At 41.2% G+C, this 14,403-nt stretch overlaps 1 protein-coding gene across 2 annotated transcripts in view; it reads right to left on the reverse strand.

Annotated features, from left to right (window-relative positions):
• Nucleotides 1-14,403, reverse strand: part of fam49bb (family with sequence similarity 49 member Bb) — a 79,098-nt gene that overhangs the window by 5,743 nt on the left and 58,952 nt on the right. For both annotated transcript variants that reach the window (XM_062985427.1, XM_062985426.1), the window contains 3 exons: nt 12,059-12,164; nt 6,630-6,769; nt 143-220 (listed from right to left, as the gene is read on the reverse strand). In XM_062985427.1, coding sequence (XP_062841497.1) covers nt 143-220; nt 6,630-6,769; nt 12,059-12,164 — 324 coding nt within the window. The remainder of the gene's footprint in view (nt 1-142; nt 221-6,629; nt 6,770-12,058; nt 12,165-14,403) is intronic.

Below are 14,403 nucleotides of genomic sequence, written 5' to 3' on the forward strand. Positions count from 1 at the left end.
TGATCTGTCCACTTTGATACGTCATTCATGTCACCTCTTCATTAAACAGAAAGCGTATCATGGTGCATTAACAGAAACATGTATCACATAATGACAAAAAATGCCAAACATACAAGCAGTGAAAATCACTACAACCACTTACTGGATGGTTATTTATCCTCATGCGGTTCAGAGTCCTCCTGTAATAACTGAAGTCATTCTGAATGGCCGGATTCGTCATCTAACAAAAAAACAGAGAAAGGAAGATTAGTTGTCGTGTGAATGTTGCATTGTACACAGTGTGTTGGAAGCTTGTGCTACAACAGCCTGCCTCTCTTTAGCACCGATAAAGCTAATGTACATGATATTCTACAACAGACCGTTTGACAAACGCAGAATAAATGGAGATGGAGGTGATATGGGATATAAAGGATAATGAGAGGATTACAGCACTCCATCTAAACCGATTCTCCTCCCACAGTTTCCCAAAACAACTCAGTCCTATTTGTTTCCATTAGTGGAACTGCTGGAAGCAGATGTTCAGCGCGGCAGCGTTTGTGCCGCCTGTGCCAGGTGAGAAAGCGGCATACACGTACAGATGAAATGGTATTTCAGAAAATGGAATTTTAAGAGACAGGTGATTATTTGAGATATTATTAGCATATGCAATATGAGGCGCAATAGCACCACTGGGGATTTGAACCCTGGATCCCAGAAGAAGTGGGCTAGTTTAATTTACCACTGTGCCACCCAAGCACCTATTACATGTAATAATAGTGCAAAAACTATTTTTTACAGTTACATTATGGCACCCACGCATGGACGTTAAAGCACCCACTTTTGGATACATGTTTATTTCAGAAAAATCTAATTTTAAGAGACAAGTGATTAAAAATGCAGCAACCAAATAACATTTGATTTGGAATGACGAGACTAATTGTGCATACAGTACATGCAGTACTAGAATTCAGGCAAACAGCTGCAGTTCAACAGAATATGTAATGAGCAGCACTTCCATCTCCACCCTTCCATCATTGGTACATAAAGACCAATAGATCTTGTAATCTTGTAGATTCTTGTAATATTGATCCAAAATTGATCCGCCACTTTATCCTGGTCAGGGTTCTAGTAGGTCCGGTTTCCCCAGAATCACTGAGGACAATACAGTAATGCAAAACAACACGGGGCCTCGGCCATCTTTCACCCTCAGACTTAGCTAATCTTGCCTATATGTAGATGCCAGACAAAGCTAATAGTACTGCTGGGGATTTGAACCTTGGATAAGTGGGCTAGTGTAATGTACCACTGTGCCACCCAAGCACCTATTACAAGTAATAATAATGAAAAAAATGTACATTATGGCTTTAATGTTAAAACTTTTGGTTGCACGTTTATGAAATATGAAAGTCTACACCCTTCCAACATTTATACATAAAGACCAATCTTCCTTCTTGTAATTTTGATCCAAAATGAAGAACAACTGGGCCTTGATTTACTAGCAGGGCAGTCCGGATTTTAAAAGAAATACATTTAAAACACCACAGTCAAACGCTGTTCAAAATGCATTAACTGCAGGCTGGATGTCCCATGTATCCTTCAGTGCGCCACTTTACACTGGCATGCTAAATTAGGTCATTGCACCAAGCTGAGATGAGGGCACGGATGCCTGGCACACCACCTTCCACCTGCAACCTGTCCACTTTTAGCAAGCACTCCCATTTGGCAGGCTTTTTAAGTGGGCCACCCAATCACACTGCTGCAGGGTGTGTGTTTGTGCATGCCTGTGTTACTATGAACGGACAGTTTTAGAGAGTCAAGGAAAGCATGAAATTTGGCTTTGGGATGAACAAAGCACAGGCTGGACCAAAGTGCATCTGATTGGTTGTGACAGACGTGAGGACAGTTAACCCGGCCACATTAGGTAGGATACTGGAGCGGATTTTGAGACGAGGTTTTTGGAGCTCAAGAGCTTAATGAAAACAAGTGTCTTCCACATTTATTTTCATTTTAGGTGCTGCTAAAATAATCCTGATTAGAATGTGACAAAGAGGAAATGACTTTATTTGTCCCTAATCCAAGTACAGAAGCTCGGGGGTAACATTCGAGTGAACTACAAACAAATCATCTTCTCATTAGCAGAGTTCTAATCACATTATCAGGCAATTACAGCGACAAAAGCTTGTTATATATACAGTGTATCACAAAAGTGAGTACACCCCTCACATTTCTGCAGATATTTAAGTATATCTTTTCATGGGACAACACTGACAAAATGACACTTTGACACAATGAAAAGTAGTCTGTGTGCAGCTTATATAACAGTGTAAATTTATTCTTCCCTCAAAATAACTCAATATACAGCCATTAATGTCTAAACCACCGGCAACAAAAGTCAGTACACCCCCAAGAGACTACACCCCTAAATGTCCAAATTGAGCACTGCTTGTCATTTTCCCTCCAAAATGTCATGTGACTCGTTAGTGTTACTAGGTCTCAGGTGTGCATAGGGAGCAGGTGTGTTCAATTTAGTAGTACAGCTCTCACACTCTCTCATACTGGTCACTGAAAGTTCCAACATGGCACCTCATGGCAAAGAACTCTCTGAGGATCTTAAAAGACGAATTGTTGCGCTACATGAAGATGGCCAAGGCTACAAGAAGATTGCCAACACCCTGAAACTGAGCTGCAGCACAGTGGCCAAGATCATCCAGCGTTTTAAAAGAGCAGGGTCCACTCAGAACAGACAGAACAGTTGGTCGTCCAAAGAAGCAGAGTGCACGTGCTCAGCGTCACATCCAACTGCTGTCTTTGAAAGATAGGCGCAGGAGTGCTGTCAGCATTGCTGCAGAGATTGAAAAGGTGGGGGGTCAGCCTGTCAGGGCTCAGACCATACGCCGCACACTACATCAAATTGGTTTGCATGGCTGTCACCCCAGAAGGAAGCCTCTTCTGAAGTCTCTACACAAGAAAGCCCGCAAACAGTTTGCTGAAGACATGTCAACAAAGGACATGGATTACTGGAACCATGTCCTATGGTCTGATGAGACCAAGATTAATTTGTTTGGTTCAGATGGTCTCAAGCATGTGTGGCGGCAATCAGGTGAGGAGTACAAAGATAAGTGTGTCATGCCTACAGTCAAGCATGGTGGTGGGAACGCCATGGTCTGGGGCTGCATGAGTGCAGCAGGTGTTGGGGAGTTACATTTCATTGAGGGACACATGAACTCCAAGATGTACTGTGAAATACTGAAGCAGAGCATGATCCCCTCCCTCCGGAAACTGGGTCGCAGGGCAGTGTTCCAGCATGATAATGACCCCAAACACACCTCTAAGACGACCACTACTTTATTGAAGAGGCTGAGGGTAAAGGTGATGGACTGGCCAAGAATGTCTCCAGACCTAAACCCAATAGAACATCTCAAGCGGAAGGTGGAGGAGCGCAAAGTCTCGAATATCCGCCAGCTCCGTGATGTCGTCATGGAGTAGTGGAAAAGCATTCCAGTGGCAACCTGTGAAGCTCTGGTAAACTCCATGCCCAGGAGAGTTAAGGCAGTTCTGGGAAATAATGGTGGCCACACAAAATATTGACACTTCAGGAACTTTCACTAAGGGGTGTACTCACTTTTGTTGCCGGTGGTTTAGACATTAATGGCTGTATATTGAGTTATTTTGAGGGAAGAATAAATTTACACTGTTATATAAGCTGCACACAGACTACTTTTCATTGTGTCAAAGTGTCATTTTGTCAGTGTTGTCCCATGAAAAGATATACTTAAATATCTGAATAAATGTGAGGGGTGTACTCACTTTTGTGATACACTGTATATGAATATTTCAGTTGCCGAGTGTTTACAGCGTTTCAGTACATACGTACAGTATACCAACGTTTAATCACCCTGTAATCCCTGCATGATGTTTTCTTTTTCTGCCAAAAATTAATTTGTTCATTCATTCATCGTCTGTATTACCACCGCTTTATTCTACTCGTAGCCGCGGTGGGTACAATTCACCGGACAGCAGGAAACACAAGCGCCAGTCCATCACACACACATTCACACCTAGAGCAATTTTAATAGCTCCAGTTAACCTGACTGCATGTCAATGACTGCATGTCAACCCATACCGCTCCACCTAAGAATAGAACCCAGGACCCTCTTGCTGTGAGGCGACAGTTCTACCCACCGAGCCAATGTGCCGCCCCATGGTGAAAATGTACATAATTTACATAAAGAATTAAAAAACATAGAAATAGAAAACAGAAACCAGTTAATGTAAATTTATTATTACAATGTTAATTAGATTGTATTTACTGTATAGAAATAACATGGCATGTGTGTTAGAGAGCAGCTTGTGTATATTTGAACATTATATTACGTTAGTTCTGTAAAATATTTCCCTTTATTTAATTAATAAAAATTTCAATAACTCAAAAATATTTCCCTTTATTTAATTTATAAAAATTTCAATAACTAAAATATTTCCCTTTATTTAATTTATAAAAAATTCAATAACTCTAAAATATTTCAATTTATTTAATTTATAAAAATTTCAATAACTCTAAAATATTTCCTTTTATTTAATTTATAAAAATTTCAATAACTCTAAACTATTTCCATTTATTTAATTTATAAAAATTTCAATAGCTCTAAAATATTTCCCTTTATTTAATTTATAAAATTTTTAATAACTAACATATTTCCCTTTATTTAATTTATAAAAATTTCAATAACTCTAAAATATTTCCCTTTGTTTAATTTGTACAAGTTTCAATAACTCTAAAATATTTCCATTTATTTAATTTATAAAAATGTCAGTAACTCTAAAATATTTCCCTTTATTTAATTCATAAAATTTCAATAACTCTAAAATATTTCCCTTTATTTAATTAATAAAAATTTAAATAACTCGAAAATATTTCACTGTATTTCATTAATAATAATTTCAATAACTCTAACATATTTCCCTTTATTTAATTAATAAAAAAAATTAATAACTAAAATATTTCCCTTTATTTTATTAATAAAAATTTCAAAAACTCTAAAATATTTCCCTTTATTTTATTAATAAAAATGTCAATAACCTACTACAAAAATGTATTTATTATTATAATTTTTTTTTTTTGCTATTATAAATTTTTTTTTTATTTAAGTTCTAAGTTGCTTTCATGATCTGGGTTGACAAGAGGAAGACGCATTGCTAACAAACTTGCTTAAAAGTAGTAACAAGTGGAACTTTAGTATAACTACCTTTTTATTCTGGTCAGCATCTAGTAGGTCCGGTTTCCCCAGAATCACTATGGACAATACAGTAACTCAGGACAACACGGGGCCTTGTCTACCCCCCATCCCCCCCAAACATAGCTAATCTTGTCTATATGTAGATGCCCGACAAAGCTAATAGCACCGCTAGGGATTGGATCATTGGATCCCAGCAGTAGTGGGCTAGTTTAATTTACCGCTGTGTTGACCAAGCACCTATTACAAGTAATCATGGCGCAAAAAAAACAGATTTACATTATAACTGACACTGTGGTGCCCACGCATGGACGTTTAGGCTCCCACTTTGGGAATGACTTGTTAGGTTCTGTGGCGTCAGGGGAATGTGCCATCTCTCCCTGACGCCACAGGCCTTACAGAGCAGTGAACGAGCTGGCTGAAATACCTGGCCAGCTCGTTAGGGCGAATGCGCTGCAGCTGTGTCCTGTGCCTTCCCCTATTTAAGGGATAGGCGCAGAGCTGCAGCCGTCGCATCTTCTGCGTTTGTTGGCCTTTTTCTTTCTTTCAGTTTGTTTGGCACTGCGGTGCCCTTTTATGTTTGTTTATTTGTTTTATCTCTAGATTGTGCCGCCGCACTGTGCCGCCGCCGCTGTGCCGCTGCCGCCGGGCCACCGGTATTGGGGCGCCACCAGGCCGCCGCCGCCGCCAAGCTGCCGCCATTTGGGCCGCCGCTGTCGTGCCGCCGCCGCCGCCTGGTCGCTGCCTTCAGGTCGCCGTCGGGCCGCTGCCGCCGAGCCGTCGAGCCGCCGTGCCGCCGCCACCATGAGATCCTGTTATCGCGCCCAGAGGAACGCGACCCCCTCCCAGCGTAAACCGCTGGTGACAGCGTCGCGTTCCGCTGTCTGGAGCGCTATTACAACGGCCACTTCCCAGCCAACTTGGCTGGTGACAGCGCCGCTGTGTTCTTTAGCGTAATGACGCGGTTGCGTTCCAGCAATCCTTGCTGCCGACCGTAACACCCGGGCTTGTAAAAAGCCCGTGTTTTTTCCCCCTTCTCCGGCCAACAGCGCGAGGTTTTCCACCTCGCGAACCCGGTCGCTTCACCTCTTTAGTGCTGGGAGCGGTTTTGCTTTCAGCGCTGCTGTGGCAGGCTGCGTAAGCTCCCAGCCAGTAGGTGAGCGACCAGGGTTCGCGCCTCGCGCTTCCCCTTTTTGTTATTTGTGTTTTTCTGTTTATTTTCAGCCCCGACGTCCGGCTGCCTTCGGGATTCCCCGAAGTGTTTTTTGTTGGTGTTATTCCTTTTATTTTATTGTATATTATGTTTATTATTTTGTAAATAAATCCCTTTTAATCCAACTTCCTCTGCATCCTTGGGTCCTTCCTCCCCGAATCATAACATGACTGATACATCGTATGGTTTCATAAGGTGTTTACCTTAAGCTCATCAAAGCGCAGTGTGAAGTGCAGGATCTCGGCGAACTGTTTGGCGAGGGCCTGTTCACGCTCCAGGTGCTGCGTGGCGTCACTGTAAGTCTCGTTGGTCAGAGCTCTCAACAGGCTGTGCAGTGCTGCTTCTAAAACCAGAAAAATCATTTACAGTTACGCAAATAGACACGAGCAACCTGGCAGCAGGCTTTAAAACAACATGTCATCTTTGTTGTATGTTAAAAGTGCTTGCAAAAAAGTACAAGCTGAATGTCAATGTCTAACCAAATTATATGAATTTAGTATTTCGTTGCAATATTTGCTAATGAAGGTGGTGGAAGCCATTTTTTATTTGTTTTTTCTCAGCGGTTATGTGAATGTTGGGTAACTCTGTTACTCAAATATACAAAAAACTATACAAAAACAGCATGGCAAAGCCGGGATTCAAATTCTCAACCTTTTGATTGATAGCCCAAAGCTCTACCCACTTTGGGTACCAGTAATTAATCCCAAATGTTCAATAGTGTTGAGGTCAGGGCTCTGTGTAGGCCACTGTTCTTCCTCACCAAACCTATATACTCAATTCCATACACCTGTTAGCAATTAGTGTGGTTAAAACACCTGAACTTATTAATAAGGAGGGGTGTCCACATACTTATGAGCATGTACACCGATCAGCCGTAACATTAAAACCCCCTCCTTGTTTCTACACTCACTGTCCATTTTATCAGCTCCACTTACCATATAGAAGCACTTTGTAGTTCTACAATTACTGACTGTAGTCAATCTGTTTCTCTGCATGATTTTTTAGACTGCTTTCACCCTGTTCTTCAATGGTCAGGACCCCCACAGGACCACCACAGAGCAGGTATTCTTTAGGTGGTGGATCATTCTCAGCACTGCAGTGACACTGACATGATAGTGGTGTGTTAGTGTGTGTTGTGCTGGTATGAGTGGATCAGACACAGCAGCGCTGCTGGAGTTTGTAAACACCTCAATGTCACTGCTGGACTGAGAATATATCCAGCCAACAGCGCTCCGTGGGCAGCGTCCTGTGACCACTGATGAAGGTCTAGAAGATGACCAACTCAAACTGCAGCAATAGATGAGCGATCGTCTCTGACTTTACATCTACAAGGTGGACCAACTAGGTAGGAGTGTCTAATAGAGTGGACAGTGAGTGGACACGGTATTTAAAAACTCCATCAGTGCTGCTGTGTCAGATCCACTCATACCAGCACAACACACACTAACACAACACCATCGTGTCAGTGTCACTGCAGTGCTGAGAATGATCCACCACCTAAATAATACCTGCTCTGTGGTGGTCCAGTGGGGGTCCTCACCATTAAATAACAGAGTGAAAGCAGGTTAAAAAAAGTATGTAGAGAAACAGATGGACTACAGTCAGTAATTGTAGAACTACAAAGTGCTCCTTTATGGTAAGTGGAGCTGATAAAATGGACAGTGAGTGTAGAAACAAGGAGGTGGTTTTAATGTTATGGCTGATCGGTGTATGTGTATCTTTTACATAAGCCTTACATCACAAGGTCTTAGGAGTTCAGTGTTACACGAGACGTCTTAAGCCTTGAAGTGAGCAACACACACACACACACACACACAAGCTGAGCTTAGCCTACATTTTACTTTACATATGCCACAGTAATTACACACTAACACCAACACAATCTACTCCACAATAGTCTGTCAGTCTTGTATCTTGTTTGGACATTTTTCCATCTTTAATTCCACTATAATTATGTGAAATGTGCCACACACATGGGACCTTATGAGGTGGGAAACCAACCAAGAAGAGGAAAAGGGTATTGGATTCTAAATTAATAACAGTGCTAACAGTGGATCTGAAGTGCTGATTAGTTGAACCACCGCTGTTAGTCAGCTGTACCTTCATGCCCCATTATGGCATGGCAGGTGAGCATAATGCTGTAATCAGTATGCCCTGCCAGTCTTTGGCAGGTAGGCGGGCTGGTTACAATAACTGTGAAGCATTATGGGGGAAGCATCATGCTGTAAAGGATTGAGATTAAAGATCAACAATTCGTTTATATTGTATTTCTCTTTAAATAACCTCTTCACTCTGATGTCAGGGTTGCAGTGGATACAAGGCAAGGTCTACACCCGGGTCACAAGGAGCTTGGAGCTACATGGCACCAGTACTACCTGCTATGGTACTGGGTTATTCAAACTCAAATAGTATTTGGCAATTCCTTACAAATAATGTCAGGGTAGACGTCAACTACAATATGCAAAATAATATGAGGATATACTGTAATAAACACTGATCAACCATAACAATAAAACCACCTCCTTGTCCATTTTATCAGCTCCACTTACCATATAGAAGCACTTTGTAGTTCTACAATCACTGACTGTAGTCCATCTGTTTCTCTGCATGCTTTGTTAGCCCCATTTCATGCTGTTGTTCAATGGTCAGGACCCCCACAGGACCATTACAGAGCAGGTATTATGTAGGTGGTGGATCATTCTCAGCACTGCAGTGACACTGACATGGTGGTGGTGTGTTAGTGTGCGTTGTGCTGGTATGAGTGGCTAAGACACTGCAGCGCTGATGGAGTTTTTAAACACCTCACTATATCTAGCCAACAGCGCCCCATGGGCAGCGTCAAACAGCAGCAATAGATGAGCGATCGTCTCTGACTACTAGGTGGACCAACTAGGTAGGAGTGTCTAATAGAGTGGACAGTGAGTGGACAAGGTATTTCAAAACTACAGCGGCACTACAACACACACTAACACACCACCACCATGTCAGTGTCATTGCAGTGCTAAGAATGATCCACCACCCAAATAATAGCTGCTCTGTGGTGGTCCTGTGGGGGTCCTATCTATTGAAAAACAGCATGAAAGGGGGCTAACAAAGCATGCAGAGAAACAGATGGACTACATTCAGTAATTGTGGAACCACAAAGTACTCCTATATGGTAAGTGAAGCTGATAAAATGGACAGTGAGTGTAGAAACAATGAGGTGGTTTTAATGTTATGGCTGATGCACTAGCCTACCATCCTATACCCTACCAAATCCAATTCATTCCAAAGGGTACAAAACATCTTCTTACAATTGTAAAATTAAACAAGTCCTAACGAGAAAGACTGAGACACTGTTAGCTTAGCAAGGGCAAGGAAGTGCTGGGGAATTGCTGAGGAAATAGACTTTTCCCTTCCCAGTCAAAACAGATCTCTGACATTAAGGACGTACAATGTCCAGCACCAGGGCCGACGAGGGGAAGGGGAGATGGAGGATTCGAGAGAGGTGTCACTTCAAATCAAATCAAATTAGTGCATCCTTGGAGATCTTAACTCTAGGGTGTGCAGAGATGCAGAGTGAACCAGTTTTCCTTCAAGCTAAAGCTACACTTAATACATTTAACATTTCCTCTATCTTATTAATTTATCTACTTATTTTAAGTAGTTGGTATTGTTAATAAACAGACTAACCCGGCGTACTTTTACAGATCAAGCATTTCAGATATTAGAGTGTGTATCATCTGCTAATTCGCTAGAAGACAAGCAAAAGAAACAGGCTAGGAGCCAGTTTAGCGCACTGGTGCAGAAAGTGCGGCTAACGCTGACCTACTTTGCAGGGTTACGTAACGAGTTAAGGGGGTGATACGTATCCCACCCACCGATGCTGCCTCAGGGATTTAAAGGTCAAGATTACGGTTTGGGGCGAGACCGAACCGAAGCCCAGCTGACTCCGCCTGTCCCTGGCACGACTGTCGCGGCCTTCAGTCACGTCTTTTGCTAATGCTAATAATGACTGACTGGTATTAAAGGGTCAGAATGCTGGTCATGGCTTGACTGCTTTTGCTTTAGCCTTTTTTTGGGTCACTAAAAAATCACACACTCGATCCATCAGTGTCAGAGCTGAAGCTGTGTTTAGTTATAGGAATATTATTTTAATATTCTAAATCATATTTTTTGCTTTGTGGTCCGATATTAAAGTTATACATAAGTTATATATATATATTAAATTAAATTGAAGTTGATATACATGATAAAAGACAAAAAATAATTTATAAATCGATTATAAGACATTATAATTAATAATTATAATTAATATTATTATTAAATATAATATATTTTAACATATAAAACATAATTAAATTAAGTAAATTATATATATATATTTTTTTTTTTTTTTTTTTATATTACATTATAATATTATTATATTATATTAAAATATGATATATATTAAAATGATATATAATATTACATAATAATATAAGATATTTTAATAAATAAAATTAGTTAAATAATGAATAAATTTTAAGACTATATAAGACACAAACAAACAGTTGTACTGTTCATGTCTTTACTGAGGGCGGCACAGTGGCTCGGTGGATAGCACTGTCGCCTCACAGCAAGAAGGCCCTGGGTTCGATTCCCAGGTAGATTCCCCTGGGTCTTTTCTGTATGGAGTTTGCATGTTCTCCCCATGTCTGTGTGGGTTTCCCCCCCCCCCCCCCCCAGAGTCCAAAGGTTAGGTCAGGCAGTCAGGTTAATTGGAGATACACAGTTTCTCTAGGTATGAGTATGTGTGTGGAAATGTGTGTGTGTGTGTGTGTGTGTGTGTGTGTGTGTGTGTGTGTGTGTGTGTTTGTATTGCACCCAGTGGGACCCTGACCAAAATAAAGCAGTGGTAAAAAAGACAATAAATGAATGAATGTCTCTATTAAACTCATTGACTAATTTTCCTCTATCCTCATTTAATCTATTTTTGCTCTTTTCTCCCAATGTAGTTATTTCCAATTCCCTTTTACAAATGCTCTGCCAGCTACAGTACCCCCATGTACCTGATGTGTGAATCTGTCTGCCACTTCTTTAGGTGGATGTCACATGACAGGAGTGTTGTGCAGTGTCTGTTCACTTTGATGCTTGGCTTGTGTTTAAGTCTTGTACATGATACACCGCGAGCACCACAGTGGGTAGGGCTGTCGCCTCACAGCAAAAAGGACCTGGGTTTAATTCCTTTCTGTGTAGAGTTTGCATGTTCTTCCTGTCTACGACTCAAAGGTGCCAGCTTGTTGACCAGTGTGTGATCCCCAGTGCATTTAAGCTCCCTGTTGGAATCAACTCATCTGTGAAAAAGCAGCGGTTGGTGGCTTTACACATGCAGGAGGAAGCATGTGCTAGCCTAGGGCACTCGTATACCAGTGTTGGTGTACTGCATGAAAACTCAGAAAATGCTACTGGGCTTTTGAAAATAACTAAATTTGGGAAAGAAGGGGGTAGAGGGTACTGGGACATTTGATTCTGAAACTCCCAGGTACATGTGTCATTTGTGTGTGCTGGCCATTATGGCAATTATATTTATTCAAAATCAAAATTGCATGTCCCTGTACTCAATATGAAATAACGAACTTAAAGTAAAGCTTAAAGGAATGTAAGACGTTACCTAATCTCTGAGAAAACTCATAGAACTTTTTGAGTTTGCCCACAAGCGGAACCACTGCAGCCCAAGCCTGGTCCTGCAACGCCTCATCATTGGGGTTCTGGATCGCCTGAAAATAAATCAAATTACAACCATTTAACCGACACATACAAACATGGCATCTATCAATGAATATAAAAGATACTTGTTCATACACTAACATACTTTATACAGTGTTGTGAAACAGTACTTGTTTATATATTACATTTTTAAAATAATGTAAGATCATCTGTCCATGAGCTAAATGTGAGGTGTATTTAGTTTATACAAAATACAAAGGCAGGTTTCCATCCAAGTGGCTAAAATAGTTTAAATTAGTGGCCAAGTGGCCTAATTAAAGTTTTTTTTCTATTTTTTTTTTCTATTTTATTTATGCCTTTTCTCCCAATTTAGCGTAATCAATTTGTCTTCCGCTGCTGGGAGATCCCTGATTGCAGTCGAGATGGGTATATTGCTGCTACGCCTCCTCCAACCCACACAGCCCTTTTGCGGAACCCTTTTTCACCTATGCACTCTGCACAGGCGCCACTCTATCTGCCAATTAGGGTCCTTACACAGCGTTTGAAGACCCCACCCACATAGTCCGGTCATCCCACACTAGCAGAACTGTGTCTGCTGCAGGCACTGCCAATTAGGCCCGCTAGATGGCACTCAGCTGACCACTGGCAACGCCGAGCTACGAACCAAGTTCAGGATCTCAGCGCTGGTGTGCTAGCGGAATATCCCACTGTGCCACCTGGGTGCCCTAATTCAAGTTTCTTGCTGTGGGGCAACAGCTCTTGATAAACAGTTCTTGTGCTGAGTCTGGAACCTGGTAGCAAGTGCTACAATTAATAACAGTTCATTTTACCACTATACATGTTTCAGGATTGACCATCCCAAGTAGGCTTAAGTTTGCCTTTATCTTTGTGTGAGTTGTTGGTACTAAGCACTTAAGCTGAGAACATGAGCTTATTAATTTTCTGTAGCACCTTAAAAAAGTCTTTAGCACTCAGGTGGCACAGCGGTAAAACACACTAGAACACCAGAACTGACATTTCGAACTTGTCGGTTAGAATCTCATCTCTGCTACCAGCAGGCTGGGCGCCTACACGAACAACAGCTGACTAGTTTGCAAGGATTCCACATAACTGATGCATTTATGACATCTGCTGGCTGATTGATGGTGACTGATTAGAGACAGGGGATAATGGGATCAGGGAGTGACTCTCCATGTGTGAGTCTGATCCACATATGAACTTGTGCAGGTGAAAAGATGTACCGGCTACTGCACACGTGTTGCAGGGGGGCGTGTGTTAGTCACGGCTCTCCTCAGTCAGGGTGGAGATCAACATCAGTAAAAAGGAAGCGTAATGCAATAGAGTAATTGGATACGACTAGATTGGGAGACAAATTGGGGGACAAATGCAAAAAAAAATTCTTCTTCTACGTATTCTTTTGTTCTCAGGGTCTCTTTGTATTCTTGGACTGTTGTCTACTTAAACTAGAGTAGGAAATGTTTACTATGGTAGCACTTCTGCACATTTACAGCTGACCAGACTTGTTAAAATACCACATCCTTTTAAAGTCCAATGCTGAAAATCACTGCGCTCTAGTATAAATGGTCCTACAGCAGATTTAGAAGATGCTTTTATCCAAACTGACTTACAATTACAATTACTTACAACTTGGCAGTGGTGGGACTTAAACTGGCAACCTTCTGATTACTAGTCCAGTACCTTAACCACTGAGCTACCACTGACAAACTGAAATCAAGGGCACCAGTTATGGCCAAGCCAATTCATTAGAATGGGGGTTCACAAATGTTTGGTGATTTGGTGTTGATTATGGTTAAACTAAAAATGCTTATTGTGTTGAAATACTCAGTAGTTTACCCTCTAATTAATACCCCTGCTAATGAAAGAACATGTACCAGGAATCAAAGGGGGGGAGGGCGACATTCATTCTGTTCACTGGTAGTTGTGGCAATTCTGGCATGCCTTGGCAACCAAATTGGTAGAGCAACAGTAGCCATGGCAACAAGCATATCAGTCACACTGACAGTGAATGACTGTGGGGTGTGAATAAATAGAAAATTGAATAAGAAATGTGTTCTACATTCACGTCCTGTTCATTTGATGCTAATCAGATTTGTGTGTCAATATGAGCAAAAAATTACGGCAGCAATGAAATAAAATCATTTTTACTGACCAACCTTTTGTAGTTTGTTAATATACTGTACATAAATGTAAAATATTATGCCTGCAACAAAATAAAAAAATAAATAAAAAACTGGGACGGACGCTCAGGTAAAACAGGCAGCGGTAAAA

This window comes from Trichomycterus rosablanca, chromosome 23 (genome assembly GCF_030014385.1).
Source record: "Trichomycterus rosablanca isolate fTriRos1 chromosome 23, fTriRos1.hap1, whole genome shotgun sequence".
NCBI lineage: Eukaryota > Metazoa > Chordata > Actinopteri > Siluriformes > Trichomycteridae > Trichomycterus > Trichomycterus rosablanca.